The sequence below is a fragment of the Radiomyces spectabilis genome (genome assembly GCF_025331425.1).
Source record: "Radiomyces spectabilis strain NRRL 2753 chromosome Unknown BYT42scaffold_3, whole genome shotgun sequence".
Classification (NCBI taxonomy): Eukaryota; Fungi; Mucoromycota; class Mucoromycetes; order Mucorales; family Radiomycetaceae; genus Radiomyces; species Radiomyces spectabilis.
In genome coordinates, this window is record NW_026251928.1 from 576,977 (window position 1) to 595,660 (window position 18,684).

General features: G+C 43.9%; 6 protein-coding genes across 6 annotated transcripts; 3 read left to right on the forward strand and 3 right to left on the reverse strand.

Moving 5' to 3' along the window:
- Nucleotides 1-349: 349 nt before the first annotated feature.
- BYT42DRAFT_642429 (uncharacterized protein) lies at nt 350-6,442 on the forward strand. The gene is made up of 24 exons (XM_051572583.1): nt 350-618; nt 679-816; nt 888-995; nt 1,053-1,199; nt 1,261-1,340; nt 1,400-1,696; nt 1,758-1,849; nt 1,920-2,122; nt 2,185-2,259; nt 2,341-2,469; nt 2,526-2,616; nt 2,705-2,786; nt 2,842-2,914; nt 2,975-3,133; nt 3,206-3,410; nt 3,471-3,623; nt 3,689-3,864; nt 3,937-3,952; nt 4,725-4,824; nt 4,910-5,334; nt 5,406-5,540; nt 5,611-5,763; nt 5,831-5,895; nt 5,966-6,442. The coding sequence occupies exons 1-24, from the start codon at nt 478-480 to the stop codon at nt 6,314-6,316; spliced, it is 3,594 nt and encodes a 1,197-aa protein (XP_051425974.1). The 5' UTR covers nt 350-477; the 3' UTR covers nt 6,317-6,442.
- Nucleotides 6,443-8,164, reverse strand: BYT42DRAFT_559147 (uncharacterized protein). Its single transcript, XM_051567084.1, has one exon. It carries the CDS (start codon nt 8,075-8,077, stop codon nt 6,518-6,520), a length of 1,560 nt encoding a protein of 519 aa, XP_051425975.1. The 5' UTR covers nt 8,078-8,164; the 3' UTR covers nt 6,443-6,517.
- A 90-nt stretch (nt 8,165-8,254) lies between these two features.
- BYT42DRAFT_611234 (uncharacterized protein) lies at nt 8,255-8,920 on the forward strand (the record flags this gene model as incomplete). The annotated part of the gene is made up of 3 exons (XM_051571477.1): nt 8,255-8,584; nt 8,655-8,830; nt 8,899-8,920. 3 exons carry the CDS (start codon nt 8,255-8,257, stop codon nt 8,918-8,920), a joined length of 528 nt encoding a protein of 175 aa, XP_051425976.1.
- Nucleotides 8,921-9,123: 203 nt separating this feature from the next.
- On the reverse strand, nt 9,124-9,978 carry BYT42DRAFT_482173 (uncharacterized protein; the record flags this gene model as incomplete). Its single annotated transcript, XM_051563696.1, has 2 exons — nt 9,124-9,539; nt 9,699-9,978. Coding segments are annotated over 2 exons (696 nt in total), but the record flags the coding sequence as incomplete, so codon positions are not given.
- A 1,902-nt stretch (nt 9,979-11,880) lies between these two features.
- On the forward strand, nt 11,881-13,866 carry BYT42DRAFT_543522 (P-loop containing nucleoside triphosphate hydrolase protein; the record flags this gene model as incomplete). The annotated part of the gene is made up of 3 exons (XM_051565698.1): nt 11,881-12,248; nt 12,315-13,707; nt 13,768-13,866. 3 exons carry the CDS (start codon nt 11,881-11,883, stop codon nt 13,864-13,866), a joined length of 1,860 nt encoding a protein of 619 aa, XP_051425978.1.
- Nucleotides 13,867-15,427: 1,561 nt separating this feature from the next.
- Nucleotides 15,428-17,456, reverse strand: BYT42DRAFT_224717 (uncharacterized protein). The gene is made up of 5 exons (XM_051562601.1): nt 17,010-17,456; nt 16,728-16,925; nt 16,101-16,661; nt 15,900-16,040; nt 15,428-15,830 (listed from the first exon to the last, which is right to left on the reverse strand). Exons 1-5 carry the CDS (start codon nt 17,290-17,292, stop codon nt 15,688-15,690), a joined length of 1,326 nt encoding a protein of 441 aa, XP_051425979.1. The 5' UTR covers nt 17,293-17,456; the 3' UTR covers nt 15,428-15,687.
- Between the last annotated feature and the right edge of the window lie 1,228 nt (nt 17,457-18,684).

An 18,684-nucleotide genomic window follows, 5' to 3' on the forward strand; every position in this document is an offset into this window, starting at 1 on the left:
GGAGCAGCAAGCGTATGGGCTTAAAAAGAAAATGCAGCTAATGAAAACCCGTCCAACTTTTGACATGCATCCAAAAGTTAGGCGTGTTGGCGCATGATTACATGTAAATGATGAGCTCATTTTTTTGTGAAGCATTAATGCCAAAGAAATAAATGGGTATCCTTTTATTGTTGCTCGCAAGAGAGAGGTTTGCGTAGTTGAATTTCCATGGCCAGCGACAATATTGATAATGGAAGTTATTTTCTTTCAAAGAGAGACGTCAGATATTTTTAATGACGCTTTGGGTGAGATTTCGAGTAGACTCAATAATAGCAAAGAGGGGTTTTCATTGCACATGGATACAGGTCCAAATCCTGCAAAACGACGACTGGCGGTTTGTTCGCGTCATATGATTGGCTGATCTGACTTGCCCAATGTGATAACTGGGCGATGGCCATTGTGACACGTTTTTGACCTTTCTTTCACGCATCCATTCGCATGGCTTTTCTGTCTGGCTTCGTCAAGACCGGTCTATCCCTCCTCGGAAAGGATTCTTCAGCATTTCCTTATACAGTAGGCGATAAAGTCGAATGGTTTGACAGCCAATCTATTTGGTCCCTTCATCATGGCGTGAAAAAGGTACCTCTCTCATCGGCTTTCTGTACCTTTCACAACCACGGCAACTTACCAGCATGTTAGGAGGACAACTCGAAAGCTTCCATTTTCGTGTTCGACGGAAGCAAAAACAGAGACAGTTTACCGCTTGCACGTAACATGTTCCGTCGTATTCGCACCATGCGACATCCTGATTTATTATGTTACTTGGATGGCATCGAGGTAGGTTTCGCTGCACAGTTTTTATTCAGGCCATTCCGTAACAATAGGCGCATTTCATGGTGCTCTATTAGGATGAGCAGACTATAATGTTCGCCACCGATCCAGTCGAACCGCTCTCGAGCCAGCTCGGTCAAGCCCCTGATCAGAACCTAATATTATGGGGTCTTTACAAAATTGCGGTAACCAATGAATTTCGGCATGCAACAACTCAGGGTGCCTAATACTTTCTATGTCAGCATGCGATTCAGTTTATCAACCAAGATTGTGACATGGTGCATGGCAATATTCGTTTATCTTCCATCTTTATAAATCAAGCCGGGGAATGGAAATTGGGTGGATTCGAGGTACTCTCTTCAATGAAAGACGAAAGTCCGATGATCCTGGTATGTGAAGGAGAAACAGCAGTGAATGGGCATTATCATTCAACTCAGTGACTGAATTTAGACATTTGGCGGTTTGGTATCCGACGCACAAAAATATGCTTCGCCTGAAGTTCAGAAATCGGGTTGGACGGTTCTCAAAGAGTAAGATCGACAGATAAACTGTGAATAAGCGTGGGGATGCTCATCGAATGACACTGTAGTTTACCACCCACCGCCGAAGACTCGTATCAGTTGGGATGCCTTATATTCGAAGCTTACAATCGTCGATTCGACACGGCCGATCAACTTGTTTCCCAACGAGGCGAGATTCCCGCCAACATGTATCCCATCTACAAAGCATTGCTTCGTCCTTCCGGTCGCACAAGAGCCGATGCTGCCTCATTTTTGGAAGAAGGATCGCGTCCCAATGGATTTTTTGATACGGATTTTATCCACGTCAATCAGTTCTTGGAAAATATCACGATCAAAGATCAACACGAAAAGGACGCATTTCTGAGGTAGTGTACCTAATTTACATGTAATCAAAAACAGTCATCAAAACTTAACATCGTTTTACAGAAAATTGGATACAGTTATTGAATCGTTCCCGACAGACTTTGCAAAATACAAAATCTTGCCTGAACTCACGAAAGCTTTCGAATTTGGATCCGGTAAGCAGAGAATGATAACAAACGGCAATGATCGTCTGGATAGAACCAAGCTCATGGATAATATTTGAAGGTGGTGCCAAAGCATTGAATGCGATCTTGAAAATTGGCGATCAGCTCGCCAATGACGAGTACGAAAAGATTATTGTTGCACCGATCGTACGGATGTTTGCCTCGCCCGATCGGGCCATTCGCATCAGCTTGCTGGAAAACATGCAACGTTTCATCTCTCACATCCCCAATAAAGTGGTTGTGAATCAAATATTTCCCAACGTCGTATGTATAAGTTAAGAACCAGGGTTGAACGAAAATATTTAAAGGCTCATCGCTGTGTCTAGGCGACCGGTTTTACTGACACTGTACCTCTGATACGAGAACAAACCATCAAGGCAACGCTGCTGTTAGTGCCAAAGGTTCGTAGGAGTTGTAAACAATCTATCAGTTGAGCTGGATACACAGCGGCATGTATAATTGAAGATTGTATTTCCTATTAGCTGAGCGATCGCATCATCAACTATGATCTGTTAAAGTACATGGCCAAACTACAAATGGATGAAGAGCCGGGTATACGTACCAACACCACAATTTGCTTGGGCAAAATTGCAAAGCACCTCAGTGATGATGTGAGTTTAGCCTCGATATCGACGTTGATCTGTGTATTTATATCGTCGCCCTTTAGACCCGGAAAAAGGTACTGATACCGGCATTTACTCGCAGTTTGCGAGATGGTTTTCATCATGCTAGAATTGCTGCCTTGATGGCACTGACTGGTAAACTATGACATGTTCAATTTTGTCCAAAATGTCATCGTGACTTATCCATTGGTTCCTTTTCTCTTTCTTTTCTTTGACTTTTTAGCGACGGCAGAATACTATGCTGCGCCGGAATGCGCTAATCGTATCATACCATGCATTGCGACAGTGCTTATTGACAAAGAAAAGTAGGTTACCATCACACTTGATCAACGTATAAAGATAGGCCTGACCATCCTGTAGACCTGTTCGTGATCAAGCTTTCAAGGCCATGAATACCTTTTTAACTCGTGTGCAAGAATTTGCCGACAATATGGTTGGTGTATTTTTCAGTATTGTCAAATTTCGGCCTTCAACTAACGGGTCGATTCACTAGCCGGAGACCGCATTAGAACCCTCGTCTTCTCCTGCCATTGCTTCAAAAATCGAAGGGGATGCAACAAGTTCTCCCATGTCTTCTATGGGCGTGGCTGGCGTTTTCGGAGGAGCTACGAAAGGCTTGGCTGGCTGGGCCGTGTCTTCCCTTCACGCTAGGGTAAATAACAAAAATTCGAGGATCTGTTATTTGTACATGTCTTGGCCAATCCACTCATGCTGCATGGTTTAGTTTGGTACTCCGAGTGGCGAAATTAACAGTGGCAACCCCTTGCCAACAAATGGTTCAGCAATCCCTGCTGAAAGAGATACGGGTCTAGCGAGACCGATAGCATCGTCTGAACGCCTTGCACAAATAGGCATGGCATATGAAGAAGATGGATGGCCCGATGATTCTAAAGACGATCTAATTGAATTCTCAGAAAACGACGGATGGGGTAAAATGTCAAAGTATTGCGTTACTCAAGAAAGTGATTCTGAATTCTTTCCTCTCATAGAGCCATTTGAAACAAACACAGTTGAAAAACCGGTTCCCATTTCCGATATTGTCCCTGCTGTTCCTAAAACCCGGATATCAACGTTTGCAACAGCGAATCACCCGAGCGGTTCCAAAACATCCATGAAACTAGGTCACACAACAAAATCGCTTGGTAGGCAGCAATCATTTGAGGGAAAGGGGTACGAAATATGATCATACTAAGCGTTTATTGCACAGCTTCACAACTCGAAGAAGAAGCGACATCATCGATGAGAATGAATAGTGCATCCACCAGCAATCCATCCTCCATTGCCTCTCACTCAAACGCCACTTCTCCCAACATGCAACCGGAATTTGCAAGTAAAGAGGATCGCAAGGCGGAGTTGGAACGGCGCAGAGAAGAACGGCGGCAGGTATGACCAAATAGGTTGCGTGTTTTTGTAACAAAAAAAACCGGTACTGAAAAAAGTTGTTGTCCGTTTTAGCGCATGGCTGAACTTCGTGAGAAGAAAAAATCTGGCATCGGGGCGAAAAAAATATAAAGCAATCCTTTTATCTACAAAATACATACCTATCGTCATTTACATGAATCATCTAGCCCTTTTGATTGTGGTGGCAATGTAGTATTTGCATATAGGCCGATTTCAGTCTACGTGCCTCCTTATAGAATCTCGGACTGTGACTATCTTTATCATCGTAAACAGATGAATGCTATAGTGATAATGACATGAATATCACAGTAAACTGAAGACGTTGGCGTACAAAATAGAATAAAAAGTAAGAAAGTAGATGACTACGTTGCGTTCATAGGCAACTAGTCAGGGGACCAGAGCGTCGTCGGTGGATCAGAATGTTCCTTCTTCTTGTCTGAGATTGAAATATCCGGCCTATGCTTTGACCATGTTCGTTCACTGCGTGGCATAACAACGATGCCGTCCAATTCTATTTATTTATCCACAAAAACCGACGTCAAGGTGTCGTTATTACAAAAGCTTCTAAAAAAGGACTGTTGTTAATCGTATCAAAATATTTGGTGTTGTTATGCAACGTTGTCTGTATCTATTGACATTTTTTTCGATTTTGATGGCATGGTAATAAAATAGGATGAACCTTATTATGGGTTTCATGTGGATCATCAAGATTGCTGAATCACGCTCGATTCTGGAATAGATCTTTTCTAATTTTAGATACCAAAAAACGATCTTCAGGACGGGTGCCAGGGAATACCAAAAACTGGCAAGGCAGGTTGCTCAAAAACAATGATCCAAAAAAGGGAATGCCACGCAGCGAAATAAGACTGAAATCAACCGGTTCGGTTTGGAGAGTATCGACTGGGAATGGAAAGGCGAAAACAATCCCAAGACGTCGTCAGGGTATTTCTATCCGACTCGATGTCGCTTTTTGCGTTTACTATTCTTTACATATTTCTTCTGTCATGTACTCACACAGCATCATCAGGCTACTGCTCGCTTTTCTGAGTATTGTTGGCTGGGTGCAAGCCTATGTCATTCTCCCCACACCTACCGTCAAAGGCAACCACGAACTTCAAGCATTGGCAAGCCCCACCGCCGCGCCAGATAGTCGCAGCTCCAATCGGCGATTAGCACGACGGCAATTGGAAGAAAACCTGAGCTTGTATCAAAACTGGGCGGATGTCTGTAATAATGAAAAAGGCAACAATGTCAGAATCCAACTCGATAACCAGGACGTGCGACAACTCTGGCAAACCGTGACAGAAACTGTCTACTGTGGCCACGGTCAGGTCAAAACGGTGACCAAAACTGTTACCGCCAAATCCACAGCAACCTCTACGGTGTACGTTGACAAAGACAAGAACAAAAAACCCAAGTGTGATGACAAGTGCTGGAGCGATTACCTTTGGCGTGAGTGTTATTTTGCCTATCACTGCCGCTTTTTTCCATGTACTGACTCTTTCTTTTTTCTTTTTCATTAGATACCTATGGCCACGGCATCTCTGTCGCCCAAGGTTTTACTGGCATTGTATGTGTGCTCATCGGCATCTACTTTATCTTGTTTGGTTTCCGATTTTTCCGCCCCACTTTAGCATTGACTGGCTTTGTCTTTTTTGGTATGCTCCTCTCTAACAATTCCTTGCCAATGGCATTTTTACTTATAAATGAATTTTTCCTGTTTACTAGCTACGATGACATGGATCGGTCTAGTCAACAATGAACCTGCTTATGGATACCCGCACACCGAAATCATTTATATTTGCGTCAGCATTGGCCTCGGTCTCCTGGGAGCTGTACTGTTTATGTTTTTGTATCCACTGGGTCTCTACATGGTGGGAGGTAAGAACATAAGAATAATCACCAATCTTACACTCGTGCTAACTATGAATCTTTTTTTTTTCTACAGCCTTGGCAGGATTTTATCTGGCAGTCTATATCTTATCTTGGAAAGAAAACCTTGTCATTACCATTGTAAGTTTCTCGTTAGACTTGTTGCGGTGTGCCTTCTCGGAGCTGATCTTTTTGTTGTACAATATTTTAGAAAGTTGCACGAATCTGTTTCATTGTGGGTATGGGCGTGGTCATGGCGATTCTGGTGTTCTTGGCCGAAAGCTACGTCATTATCTTCTCCACGGCGGTGATTGGCGCGTATCTGTTCATATTCGGTCTTGACTTCTTCATCCACACTGGTTTTATTAACTCGTGGCTGGCGATATTCGATGGGAACCAGTACCATCGAAATTCGTATTTGGTGAGCACACCAATTTACATCATGTTGGCTTTCATTGCCTTTTTGATCTTGCTGTCGGCCGGCTGGCAATACTACTGGAATATCGTTCGACTGAAGCGCCGCTTTGGTGTCAATGTGATTGAAGTGCCCGCCGAGAAATAGGTCGTCTTTTTCCCCTTTCCTAACCCATCAGCTACAGTCTATTGCATATTTTTCTTTTGATTCACCAAATATAACTCTTTCTCATTCATACATTATCCAAAACACGACGTATTCTATAAAAATTTTATTTCTGTATAAAAATGAAAGCGGAATATATCGAATTCACCTTCAATGGGAGGGGGTATGGTTTTTAGGGTTATTTTACATGAAATCATCGTCACTCTCGAAAATGACAGAATTATAGACACCAGCACTGCGCTCGTTCACGGAACCACTATCTTCTTCAATGTGATCGTCAGCACTGGCCGCTTCGTTGTCCGTTTGAAGATAGTGTTCTTCGTCGTCGTCATCATCCTCGTTGTCCTCTTGACTGCCCATGTTTTCCCATTTGGCAAGATCCAGACGATCCATCCACGTTCTTTTGGTACGCGATGCAGATGGCAAAGGCGATCCGTCGGATCCCCCACCTCTGACAAGGCTCGTTTGGTATATGGCGAACATGTCGGGACGCGTTGGTGTGGCAGCGGACAGATCAGAACGTTCATATCTGGGGCTGTCGAAGCTTCCATCATCGATGAAAGAGTTGTCCACGGAATCCAGCCCATGATGCTCGCCGTTGTCATCATCGTCATCCCCCGTACTACAGTCATCATCGCTCCTTTGTGCTTCTATATCCAAAAATGGATTGGCCAGGGATGTGCCTGCCTCGTCGACATATCTTTGTCCATGTCTTATTGTCCCTTCGGTAGATTGGCTAGCTGAGTTATCAAAGTAAGGGGAACGATCGGGGACATTATTTCTTCTTCTTCTTGCAGATACGACAATAGGTTGACTCATCAAGGGTTCGTCATCACTTTCGTCTTCAATACGCAAACCGCGTCTCGATCGAAAGTGGGGAATAAACGGGGAACTACGTTCATCGTATTCAGCTAAACTGGACGGTTGAGAGGAGTTCGGGACCTGGATGCAGATTTCGGACGAAACCACCTTTGATGAAGAATGCGTCATGTGTGGTATAGGACTGCTGATATCATGATGACTACTCGCTTGACTCGGCGCCGTGTCACTGGAGATGACGGTGATTTGGTTACCTTCAGCCGTAGAAACTGGTTCGGCTTTGTCAGAAGATGGAGGTTGACTGTGTAAAGGAGCTGGAGAACTCTGATGGTTCTGCGTGTTATTGCTGTCGTCATTTTGACTGGCGAGCAGATTGAAAGAGTCACTAATAAACACAATTTCTTCATCTTCTTGCGCTTCGGGTAGACGATCAGTCAAGTCATTCCTCTGCTGATCGATCGGAGCGCATAGATCAGTTTTGACCGAAGAACACAAGCGTTGCGGGTCGATTGGTGATCCCGTTGTGGTGGCATTGTTGCCGTTGTTAATGACCGATGTCAGTTGTAGCGGATCAGTATATGTTTCAGTGGGATACGAGGTAGGGGTTAACTGTAGAGATTCGTCCGGCAAATCCAATAGCATGGCTTCGTCGATTGAAAAGTCGCCAAACGAAGGGGATCGATTGTCACTATCCAAGCCTTCAGTTTGCAAAGGCACGTCGGGTAGATACTGCAAACAAGTTTCGTCTACAGAAAATTCGTCGAATGAAGGTGATTGTGAATGTTTGGTCAGTTGCGTTGCCGTTGATGACCGATTATGCGCGGTTGTCACTGGCAATCCATCCGGCAGATCAAATAGCAGACTTTCATCAATGGAAAAATCGTCAAATGAAGGTGAATGCATTGTATCATTCTTCCTTATCATCGGTGACTGGAATAAATATCATTCAGGCGACTTTTTGTCATAAGACACGGTCGATCGATCGTTAAGCGCAGTAGCCAAGAAAAAAAAAAAACCACGCGTGTTCCGTGCGTGATGCGGAACTGCAAAAAACCAAACGTATGTCCGCAGTGACTGACAAAATGAATGAATTTCACACTCATGCGCCACACAGGAGTTTCCTGTGCCCGTTTTTGTAAATCCACCATTCGAATCTATCAATCTACGGCCATGCATAAAAAGACCGATCGAACTAAAGGACATGGGGTGGTCCACACCGATCCGGAGGCTCAACAACGTCACTTGCGTAGACAACTGGATTCTCTGGAACGAGACAATCACCAGTCACTGAATGATCTAGAAGGATTCCTCACCATGGCGATTGCCGCTCAGAAAGACGAGGATCCATCGGTGCGAAAAACACGGCACAAGGTTGGAAAGGCCAACTTGTATTCTTCAAAGACCAATCTCAACATACTAATCGAAGACGCTGTAAGCAATGGATCTTGACAGCTTACCCCAAAAGTATAATGGGGACTTACTTTATGCATTCCACTTGTAGCACCTGGAAACCTTGCCGCCTGACACCCCTTCTTATCTCACATGTAATGCCGCACCGTCCAACTACCCACCACGACACTTTTGTTCTGTATGCGGGTTTTCCAGCAACTATAAGTGCTTGCGATGCGGGATGAAATATTGCTCGGTTCAATGCTTGGGCACACATCAAGAAACAAGGTAAATGTCTTTCATGAATGCACAACGATAAAAAAAAATAGACCTCTTCGAATGACTCGCAATGATAGATGCCTGAAATGGACTGCTTAGCCAAAACTCGCGTCTGCTCTCTTTTTTTCTCAAAACCACAAAATTCCCAGACAACCATTCCCAAACACACTTTTTATTTCTTTTTGTTTATATCAAGCTTTTTGTGCATACAGTTCCGCTTTAAATACAGTTTGTCGCCGTATCCGAGCCATGGAAGTCGCTTCCTCTTCGGATAAGTCGGCGTCTCTAAGGATGGGACTGGAATCGTGTGCTCTTAGGATGTGATAAACAAGCCCTTCTCGTGTGGCATACCGCCGGGGATGCACACAGTTGGCAAACACACAGTGGTACGGTTCTTCGCCGTGGTGTTTGTCGGCCAAGTGCTTAATAACATTAGTTTTTCGATTGAATAATTGGTGGCAGGCCGGACATTGGAGAGGATTATAGACAGAGTTGAGTAATGATTCGGAAGCATGAGAGAGTATAATTTTCTTGGACCCACGTGGAGCTCGAGGCACCGCCATGGTATGAATTTTGAAGGATGACCGTCGTGGCGGAGACAACGAACGAGTGGTCGGAGACATGGACTGCTCGTGATCGGTCAATGAAGGCGAAGACGGTATAGAAGGCGACGGTTCGGCAACAGGAAATCGAAGATGCGGCGAGGTTTCCACAGGACCTTTTGCTGTGGCAAGTGGGAGTGGTGGTTGAGTTTGCGTTTGCGTTTGCGTTTGAGTTTGAGTTTGGATTTGGGTTTGGGTGAGACTTTCGGTTGGTGAATGAGACTGGTGTTGATCTTGATCGTGCAATGTAGGTTGTGGTGAGAACGTTCCTGAACGCGGGGTGATGGTGTAGTGCAAAAATGGGGGATCTGGAATGGGTTTTGTAGCGTGTCGAATAATATGCGACCGTGTCAAATGAAATCGCAGCGCTCCTCGAGAGACAAACTGCATGCCACAGTGAGGATGCACACATGCATAGCGTGGTTGAGAAGGATGGTGAGTGCGAAAGTGGTTATCCGATTCGGCCACCGTCGCTGAGACGATATCGCAAATCGTACACAGTCGTGGTGGATAAACAGCGTCGATCATCGATAACAGCGAAATATATCGATTTTCAATCACGAGAGAATTTGTGTATGGTTTCGATGTGGATGCAAGAGCGGGTTTGGACGAGTACGGACGTCGGTGCTTCGAGCCATTCGACGGTAACAAGGACTGGAATTGAGGTAATGGCGAGGAAGAGCATGAGGCCACCGGTGGCGATGGCGATCGCCGTGTCCTTAACAACGGTTGTGATGGTGGTGGTGGATGAACGATCGTTTCTTCCGTTACCTGCATATAATTATTGTACGAGTACAAAAAAGAAACTCCCAAAAAAGACGAAAGAAGAAATAAAAGAAAGAATAAGATCTTTTTGTTTACACCAAAAACCTCAGCTATAAAAAAAAAATTAGCAGACGTAAGCTCAACAGAAAAAAAAAAAAAAAAAAAAAAAAAAAATTCTAGGACATGGAAAAAAAAATACACTCGTTTTTTTTTTTTTTTTTTTTCGCCAACATTGAAAAATCGCTTGGATTACACGCTTCAGGCACAAATGTGACTATAAAAGTGACAGTCACTATACATCCGTTTTTATTTTATTTATGATCCCAGCTCCCATTGAATCAATTGTAAGAGAAGAAAACTACCAGTGATATCTCATGGAATACCGATTACCTTAGAAATAGATAGAATGACGGTCACGTCAAGAAGTTCGAGAAAAAGTGGATTAGCAGGTGATAATGGATGGAACAAATAGGGTCATAAAATGTGGGGCTGTTACGGTATCTGTGTGTTTGCATATCTTTCTATCAGATCTCAAATGGTCAGCATTATGTCATAGGGCAAGGAGCACACCGCTTGATCGGTCGTTACACAATATGCGTCTTCAGGAGGCATATTCGGGATAGACCACTGATAAATAGCTTGCTTCTCCATCTTCTCAACCCTCCTTGTCCTTCTTCTCGCCCTATTTATGATTAAATTCACCCTCTCAAAACCACTCACTCGTTCTGTTCGCTATGCTTCCATTTTAGCCCACCTTCCACACACACCTGGAACAATACCACGGCAACCCCACCATGATACATCTTTTATAGTGACCCTGGCTTCCGATCCGATGACGACGCCATCCAACAACGCCTTTCATCCTGCCCATATTCCAACCAAAGCCAAAGCAAAGCTTGTACTAAGCGAATTGGAGCAAGTGCTGGAAGCATCCAAAAAGTTGTTGGATCAACTTGAACAATATTATATTCATTTGGACTCTGGCTTACAGCCAACCAAAGTCACTCCATCCGGCGTGAAGTTACGTTATCCTTTGGACAGAAACCATCATCGCAAATACCACGGTCAAAACGACGATGATTAAGCAAGGTCGTCGTTACAGCAAAATGACACGCACAAGGTTCCATTGCTATCTCCTGATTGCTGCGAAAAGCAAAAGATGCCCTTACCGCATCGATAAGGATTTCTCCGGGTCACACCACTGTAGAATCAATAGACAAAGTTAGGCAGTTTTCAGTGACGGTGCCTTTCCAATCGTCTACATGTTGTAGATAAGATTCCTTTATCACCCGATTAAAGAATAAAAAGAAAAACATGAACGGTAAGACCATATTGCAATACATAGATTAGCGTGATAAAGGCTATGCAATCGCTCTCAGTTCGCTCTTATGACGTGAAGGTGCATGGGAAGGTGCTTTAAAACACGTGATGCTATCTATTCATTTCTGTTCCATCGATGCATTTTTTTTATCATAGCATGTATTATTGTTACTCCCATGTAGATCCTGTTATATTGAAATGTTGAGGAATAATCGATTGAAGCTTACCAACAACTCGCGGGCACCTCTGCCATCACCGGCCACGCGGCGGTGGTTCAATTTCCGCTTCAGCCGATCATTCCGATTTGGAAACTCAACGAAACCCACACATTGACCCGTTTGACTGACCTGAATCTATTCCCTTGATGATACTATGTCGAGATCGCCGTCTCTCAAAAGAGATCATGACTCGATTTTCGTAAACAAATTGTATCCGGCCAAGTCTGCTCGTTTGGCTACTGATTCTTCTTCAGTTGGACCATCGTCTTCTTATTGTGCCTCTTCGATCATTCCTGGATCACACACGTCGGCCGATGTCCCCACCGTCCAGCAACCTACGTCCCATTTAGTAAAGACCGATCCCACCAACTTTGAGCAGAGCGATAGTAATGACAGTGAACCTATTATTGCTTGGTCTGCTGATCAACGGCTGGTGAATCCGAACCAAGACGAGCCAGAGTGTATTATCTGCGGAAAATACGGAGAATACATCAATGATGATACAGAGAATGATGTCTGCAGGTAAAAATCCTACCTATTACATATGTTCCGGAAGTAAAGACAAATGCTCAATTTTTTTTTGCGTAGCTTGGAATGCAAGCGGATCGATACCAGCAAGTACGGGAACAAGAGATCGATATCTGCAAAGAAAGCATCCCACAAGGACATCGATAACATCGTCACGCATCCCTCAATTGCTGATAATATACACGCCAAACTCACAAATTATACCGAATCCAACGATATCAGTACCATGCCATCATCACAAGTGGAAGCGATGCGTAAAGCGCATGATATTGTCGTCAAAGGCGCGTCGATTCCAAAGCCAATCGCAACCTTCACTCAATGCCAGAATACCCTTGGTTCCACACTGCTTCACAACTTGGAGTCAATGGGGTGGTCCATGGCCACCGGCATTCAAAGGCAAGCTGTACCGGCGGGCCTATGCGGACGCGATATTTATGCCATTGCCCCTACCAATTCCGGGAAAACAGGGGCCTTCTTGATCCCCATCGTTGCTCACTGTCAAAGTTTGGCAGAATTTTATCGATATAAACGACGATCAGGACCCTTTGCACTGATTTTGGCCCCCACGCGAGAATTGTGTCAGCAAATTGAAGAAACCGCAAAACAGCTTATCCAAGGCATAGCCAATACTCGAACCGCGCTCCTCATTGGTGGTCAGCCCCTACCCAACCAGCTGTATCGACTCAAACGCGGCAGTCAAATTCTGATTGGCACGCCGGGACGAGTCGTCGATATCATCACCTATCATGCGCACATCCTTCGACCGTGGAAGTTGCAAATGGTGGTGGTCGATGAAGCCGATGCCATGTTCAGCTTGGGTTTTCATCACCAAATCCGACAGATATTCGGCAAGTTGAACGATAACACCCTCCGTCAAACCAGTTTTTTCTCTGCTACCAATAGCAACCAACAGGAGATGGAAAAATTATCCCGAAAGCTGATCTCTCCCATCACCATTTTAGTGGAGCAGCCCTCAGGAAAGCCCGGAAAGCCTCTGGCTGAGCCTACGAGCATGGTGCGCCAAACCATTTTGTGGGTAGAAAATTCCAGCAAAGCGAAACGACTATTATCGATTTTGAACGACCCGAAATACTTCGCTCCACCGGTTTTGATCTTTGTCGACAGTCGCCTTGGAGCCGAATTCCTCAGTCGAACGATCGCCAAACGCAACAAAGTGCTTCGAGTGGTAGCGATGCATGCAGATAAACCACAGGCGGAGCGAGCGTCGATCGTCGCTGGTATCAACGATCAAGAGCCCCAATGGGATGTTATCGTATCCACGGATATTCTCGCTCGCGGGTTGGATCTGCCCTGTGTCCGTCTCGTCATCAATTACGATATGGCTCCCACGGTGGAAGATTACGTACATCGCATCGGCCGTGCCGTGATCCATGGACCCTTAGCAAAACACCATCAACACCAACGCGGTCGAGCCATTACTTTTATCAATAACGTAAGTTGACGCTATCTCTTTTCATGAGCCGAGGTTCACCTGTTGTCTTTTCTTGTATAGGAACATAAACATTTATTCGAACCATTTACCAGAATGCTATCTAATCGATCGCTCGCGGGAGTAACTCCTTTGCCTGTGCAACTGAAGCGGTTCTTGTGATCGCAAGTTCTGCGCAGTTCTTTCATTTGTGTTCCGACCCATATCATACTGTCATATCACACCATTGAATGTAAAATATCACGCATCCATTCCCTGTCGTCTTGCATACCAGTCTAATTCATAAATCAGTGTTCCAACTCAGGAAAAAAAATCCTAATTCCTCATTTATTGATCCGTCATTATTCACTGCACCAATTCTCAAACACTATTTGATGCAAGCATTCTAATGGTGACATCAATTTTCCAAACACTTGAAAATACCTCAATCAGGTTAATTTTTTTTGTTCGTTTCTGTTTTTCGCTACGAGTAATGGCGCTTGCTAATATACAGAAAAAAACAAGAGCCGGGTAAATAATGCAATCACGTACTGCACAAGCGTAATGCTTTGGGAATCTTCTGCAGATGAAATGAGAAAAAAAAAGGTCAGAAGCATCTGTTCTGCAATAGGCAACGCTTTCGGTGTCTAATTTCCATATTTGTCCAGTCAATTTTCTTCGCCTTCGCTTACGGCAATTTAAAACGGCCACCTTTTGGTGTGACACCATCTTGTGCTCCGCTTTTTCACATTCTGCCTGATCAAGTGAAATAAAAAACTTGCAGTTTTTGTCAATATTCTTTTTTTCTGTATTTCGGAATAAGGTTGGACACGGTTACACCAAACAAAAAAAACCATGGCAAAAGCTTACATGACCCTACAACCGCGAATCATATTCCACTTGCCTCGTTCCTATCCTACTGGTCTCAATCACGTAGTTACGGCAACTCGGTGGTATTATTTCCACTGGTTGCAAGTTTCTATCTACCACTTAGTCGGCAGAACCTCAGCATCAGAGACGAACTCTACAAAAAGGTGAGTTCGCACATTGAGATAGAACATTTAATGTAAGCAGAGGAGTTAGAGAAGTTCATTTGACTCGCGTCACCACAGGCACAACATAAAATCGTGGAAAAAAACGAAGCACGCGCTGAGGACTTCCCGAGACTTTATTGTATTATTTCTTCCTAACGTGATACCAGAGAAAGATCCTTGCTCAAGGTATATCAAATCTAAGGCATATTGATCATCATGATGTTGCTGCCATTCAATAGGTTATGTATGTCAAGTCATTCGATAAAAGGGTCAGAAGGCTTTGAACTTGGTATATAATTTATTTGTCAAAAGCCAAGTCCGCGGTGCAAGAAACAGGTTGTTATTTCCTACAAAGGACCGCGGCCCCCTTTTTTTTTTCGCCCTGAAGGTCCTTTCAAACAAGTAGAATATTCCATCTATTGACAGATGCCCACCACTATTGCGGCCCATCAGTCACAAAAAATATTTTCATAATGCTGCCAACTAGATACATTTCCGTTAGCTCCTTAATATTTAGGCTTTTTATGTAAAAAGTCGGCATCGAACTAGATTAACTGCATGGTCCGTTCTCGGTGCTGTTTAACCATAAACGTTAACGCGTTCTCGGAAAAAAATGCATGCGGTTACTTTGACTTATCCCAAGCTTGCTTTTTCTTGCTTTAATGCAGTGCTGTAAGGTGGGGTTGGCGTCTGATGATATCCGTTAATGCAAACAAAGAGGAGATTCAATCAGCTTTTTCAAATACATCACTGGATTAAACTTGCTAGCTTAAGTTTCGTAGCATATCAAAGCACTGTTTCACCAATTGAATTCAAGGTATACTATATCTTATAATGGATAATGTAGCAGATAGCAACGATAACGAAGTAGCTAAAACAAGGTAAAAATACAAAAAAAGAAATCAATTAAGAAAAAAGGTTCGAATTTCTGTCGTTCATTAAAGCAATAGACAAAAAAGGAAGTCCATATCTAAAGATAGTTCAGAAGTTTACAGCTTCCACCTTCGTAAATGTCGACCTTGTTGACGCGATGCTGCTTATCCAACGATTTGTAATGCTTCATCGAGTAGACGTAGAAATCGATGTGATGGCTCGAGAAACTCCAGCTTTGATCTAATAAACAAACAATTACTAATTAGTCGATGAAAAATGGTGGATTCAACCGTTGACGTCGGTACGTACCATCGACCAAAAGGCAACCGTTGTGCTTCTTGTTGGTGCCGGGAAGAGTCCACCCGACAATGGAAGGCACGTAAATCTTGGTATTCTTCTTGAGATCATTAGCAGCAATGGTGATGTAAGGACGCAAAGCACTGCCATAAGCTGTTTGATGCAACGTTAGTGAACATGAATAACCTGCGTTGGAATGAGTGAATACTTTACCAGTGAGACCGTAAGGATCATCCTTCTTGTCAACTTCTTCGAAACATTTGTAGCCGCTGCAGGAGCAACCACCGAGATTGACAATCTTGTTACCGACGACACCGGTGCCTTCCATGACAAGTGCATCAGCATATTTTTCGCCAACCTTGCCAATGGTCTTGCCACCACAGGTCTTCACCGCGACAGACTTTCCACCCTTGTAGTCATCGGGGTGGGCAATCCAGTAGTAAGTGAAGGCGGCTTTGCTTTGGAGTTTCTTTCTCTTTTCCTTGCTGGAGGAGGAAGAGCTGCTGGAAGATTTCTTGGAGGACGACTTCTTGGAAGACGACTTCTTGGACGACGATTTCTTGGAAGCGCTCTTCTTGCTGCCGCTGTCTTCGGAGAAGCTAGCCACTTTGCCGCTGAATTTGGAACCGCTGCTGCCGGCCTTCACGCAGTACTGCTTGCCGTTGTCGAGGTTATCGCACGAACCACGATGAACCTGGGGGTTCATATCGTAAAACTCGTTGACGGAGATGCCGTACTTCTTGGCCAACTTGACACAAGTATCGGAACCGGAAACTATGGTGGATAAATAAAATTGCATTTAGTAGGCTGCGATTTAATTAGATCACGCGGTTATTGTACCTTTGTGGGTCTTTGCGCAGCCCGAGCCTGATTCATCGCGCTTGTGCGAAGGAGCAGTCGATCCAGTTTCCACACAGTACTTCTTGCCAGTGTGCAAATTGGTGCAAGCGTGGTTGACCTGGGGATTCATGTCGTAGAATTGGTCAAGCTTGATACCATACTTCTTGCTGATCTTGCCGCAGGTGTCTCCGCGCTTGGCTGTGTACACAAGATTTAATGATTGAGTTTCATCATAAATATCGCCGCTTCAGGGCACCCATAAAAAAAGTTTCAGGATCCTACCAGAGTAGTATTTGCCGCAGTCATCGCCACGCTTTCGAAGAACGGACAATCGGTTGCTGGCGGTATCATCGTCGTCGTGTTCGACGAGTTCGAAGTCAACCTCGGGTTCATGTTCGTTGGCGAAAGGGGCGAGGTAGCTAGCAGAGACCTCGTTGGCAGTGGGTGCAGGTGCATCACCATGGATCACGGCCAATTTGTTGCTCCACGAGAATACGTCGGCCTTGGCGACGAATTGGGTGTTGAAAAGGGTAAGGAGACCGATGGCGGCCAATGAAAGACGCATGTTGTAGAATCAAGAACTGTAGTTGACAGAAAAAGATTGGGAAAAGATAACTCAATTACAGCTCCGGGCTGTTGTAAAGGGAAGGGAAGGGAAGGGGAGGGGTTTGGTTCGAAAAGAGCAAACGAAGAGGCTGAGGTGAAGGAAGAAAAGGAAAAAAAAAAAAAAGAAGGGAAACTGGAGGAAGGCAAATGAACCTTTGGCTTATAAGCAAAAATTTTATATTACAGATTTCGAGGTGGTACAAGCATTGATTGCATTACTTTATTGACACACTTTTGTGTTGCCAATAGGTTCCTTGTTTTCCATCCTGTGGTCAGCTAAGCCGCGCGCGATAATTCCAAATTCGAATGTTACTGCCGGCAATTGCACGATGCCACAACAATGTACAAATTAAAATTCATCCATTGAGTCACGTCTCTCTTTCGGTGATATCAATCTTTTGTTTCCTCCAATCCGTAGATTAAAAAAATCCAAAAAAGATTCAGAAAAAAGTTTATTTGCAACAACCAAGCATGATATAATTCAGTTTCTTATTCAGAACGCCCGCCGCATATCGCCAGAACTTTTTCTGTAACCTTTCACATGGAAACAAGCAAAAATCTTACTGGGATATTTTTCTACACCTCTCTGATTATCAGTCATTCGTATTAGGCGCCAGGTTCCAATCCACTTTCGTTCATGGCAATGCTGTTGTGGCAAACCCTGTTGTTAAAAGATCAAGTACTATTGCCAAAATTGATAATCGCGCTTAAACACCAGCAATTGGACGGTTGGCCTTGAAGATTCATCAGATTGAAACGCGCTTCACCAGCTGGATAGGAGACGTCTGAAATTAACTGTCAAGCAGTAACAAGATCTTGAATATGTGTCCAAGTTATTGAATCTATTACACTGATCAAAACAGTATGCTACGCAATGATTCGTGTTATTGCTTACGGAATTGCGTCCTGGAGTATCAATGTACCTAGTTACTTTATTTCTGCTATGGAAACATGAAAAAAGAATTTAATCGGCGCCTTTCCAAAACTGCAGCTATACCGTTCAAAGAGCTCGCACGATCCCCGACATATTTCTGGCACCCGTTATCATCTGCTCTCATTCCAGTGTTCAGCATCTTTATTGACTGAGTCGAGGCTTGATATACCGATCCGTGAAATAAAAACTCATCGTATTTTTTTCTTGATCGCAATGCTATACTTTCCTCATTGGGTTTGTTGTAACTGCAGAATATTACAGTTCGACATCTCTTTCTTTTTTTCTCTTTCCGTCATATCATCATCCCATGAGACTATCATTTGCCGAACTTAAATGACCATGGCAATACGAATAATATAACTTCATACACCATGATCATGCGACAGAAAAACAAGGTTCCAAAACCTGCTTGAACAA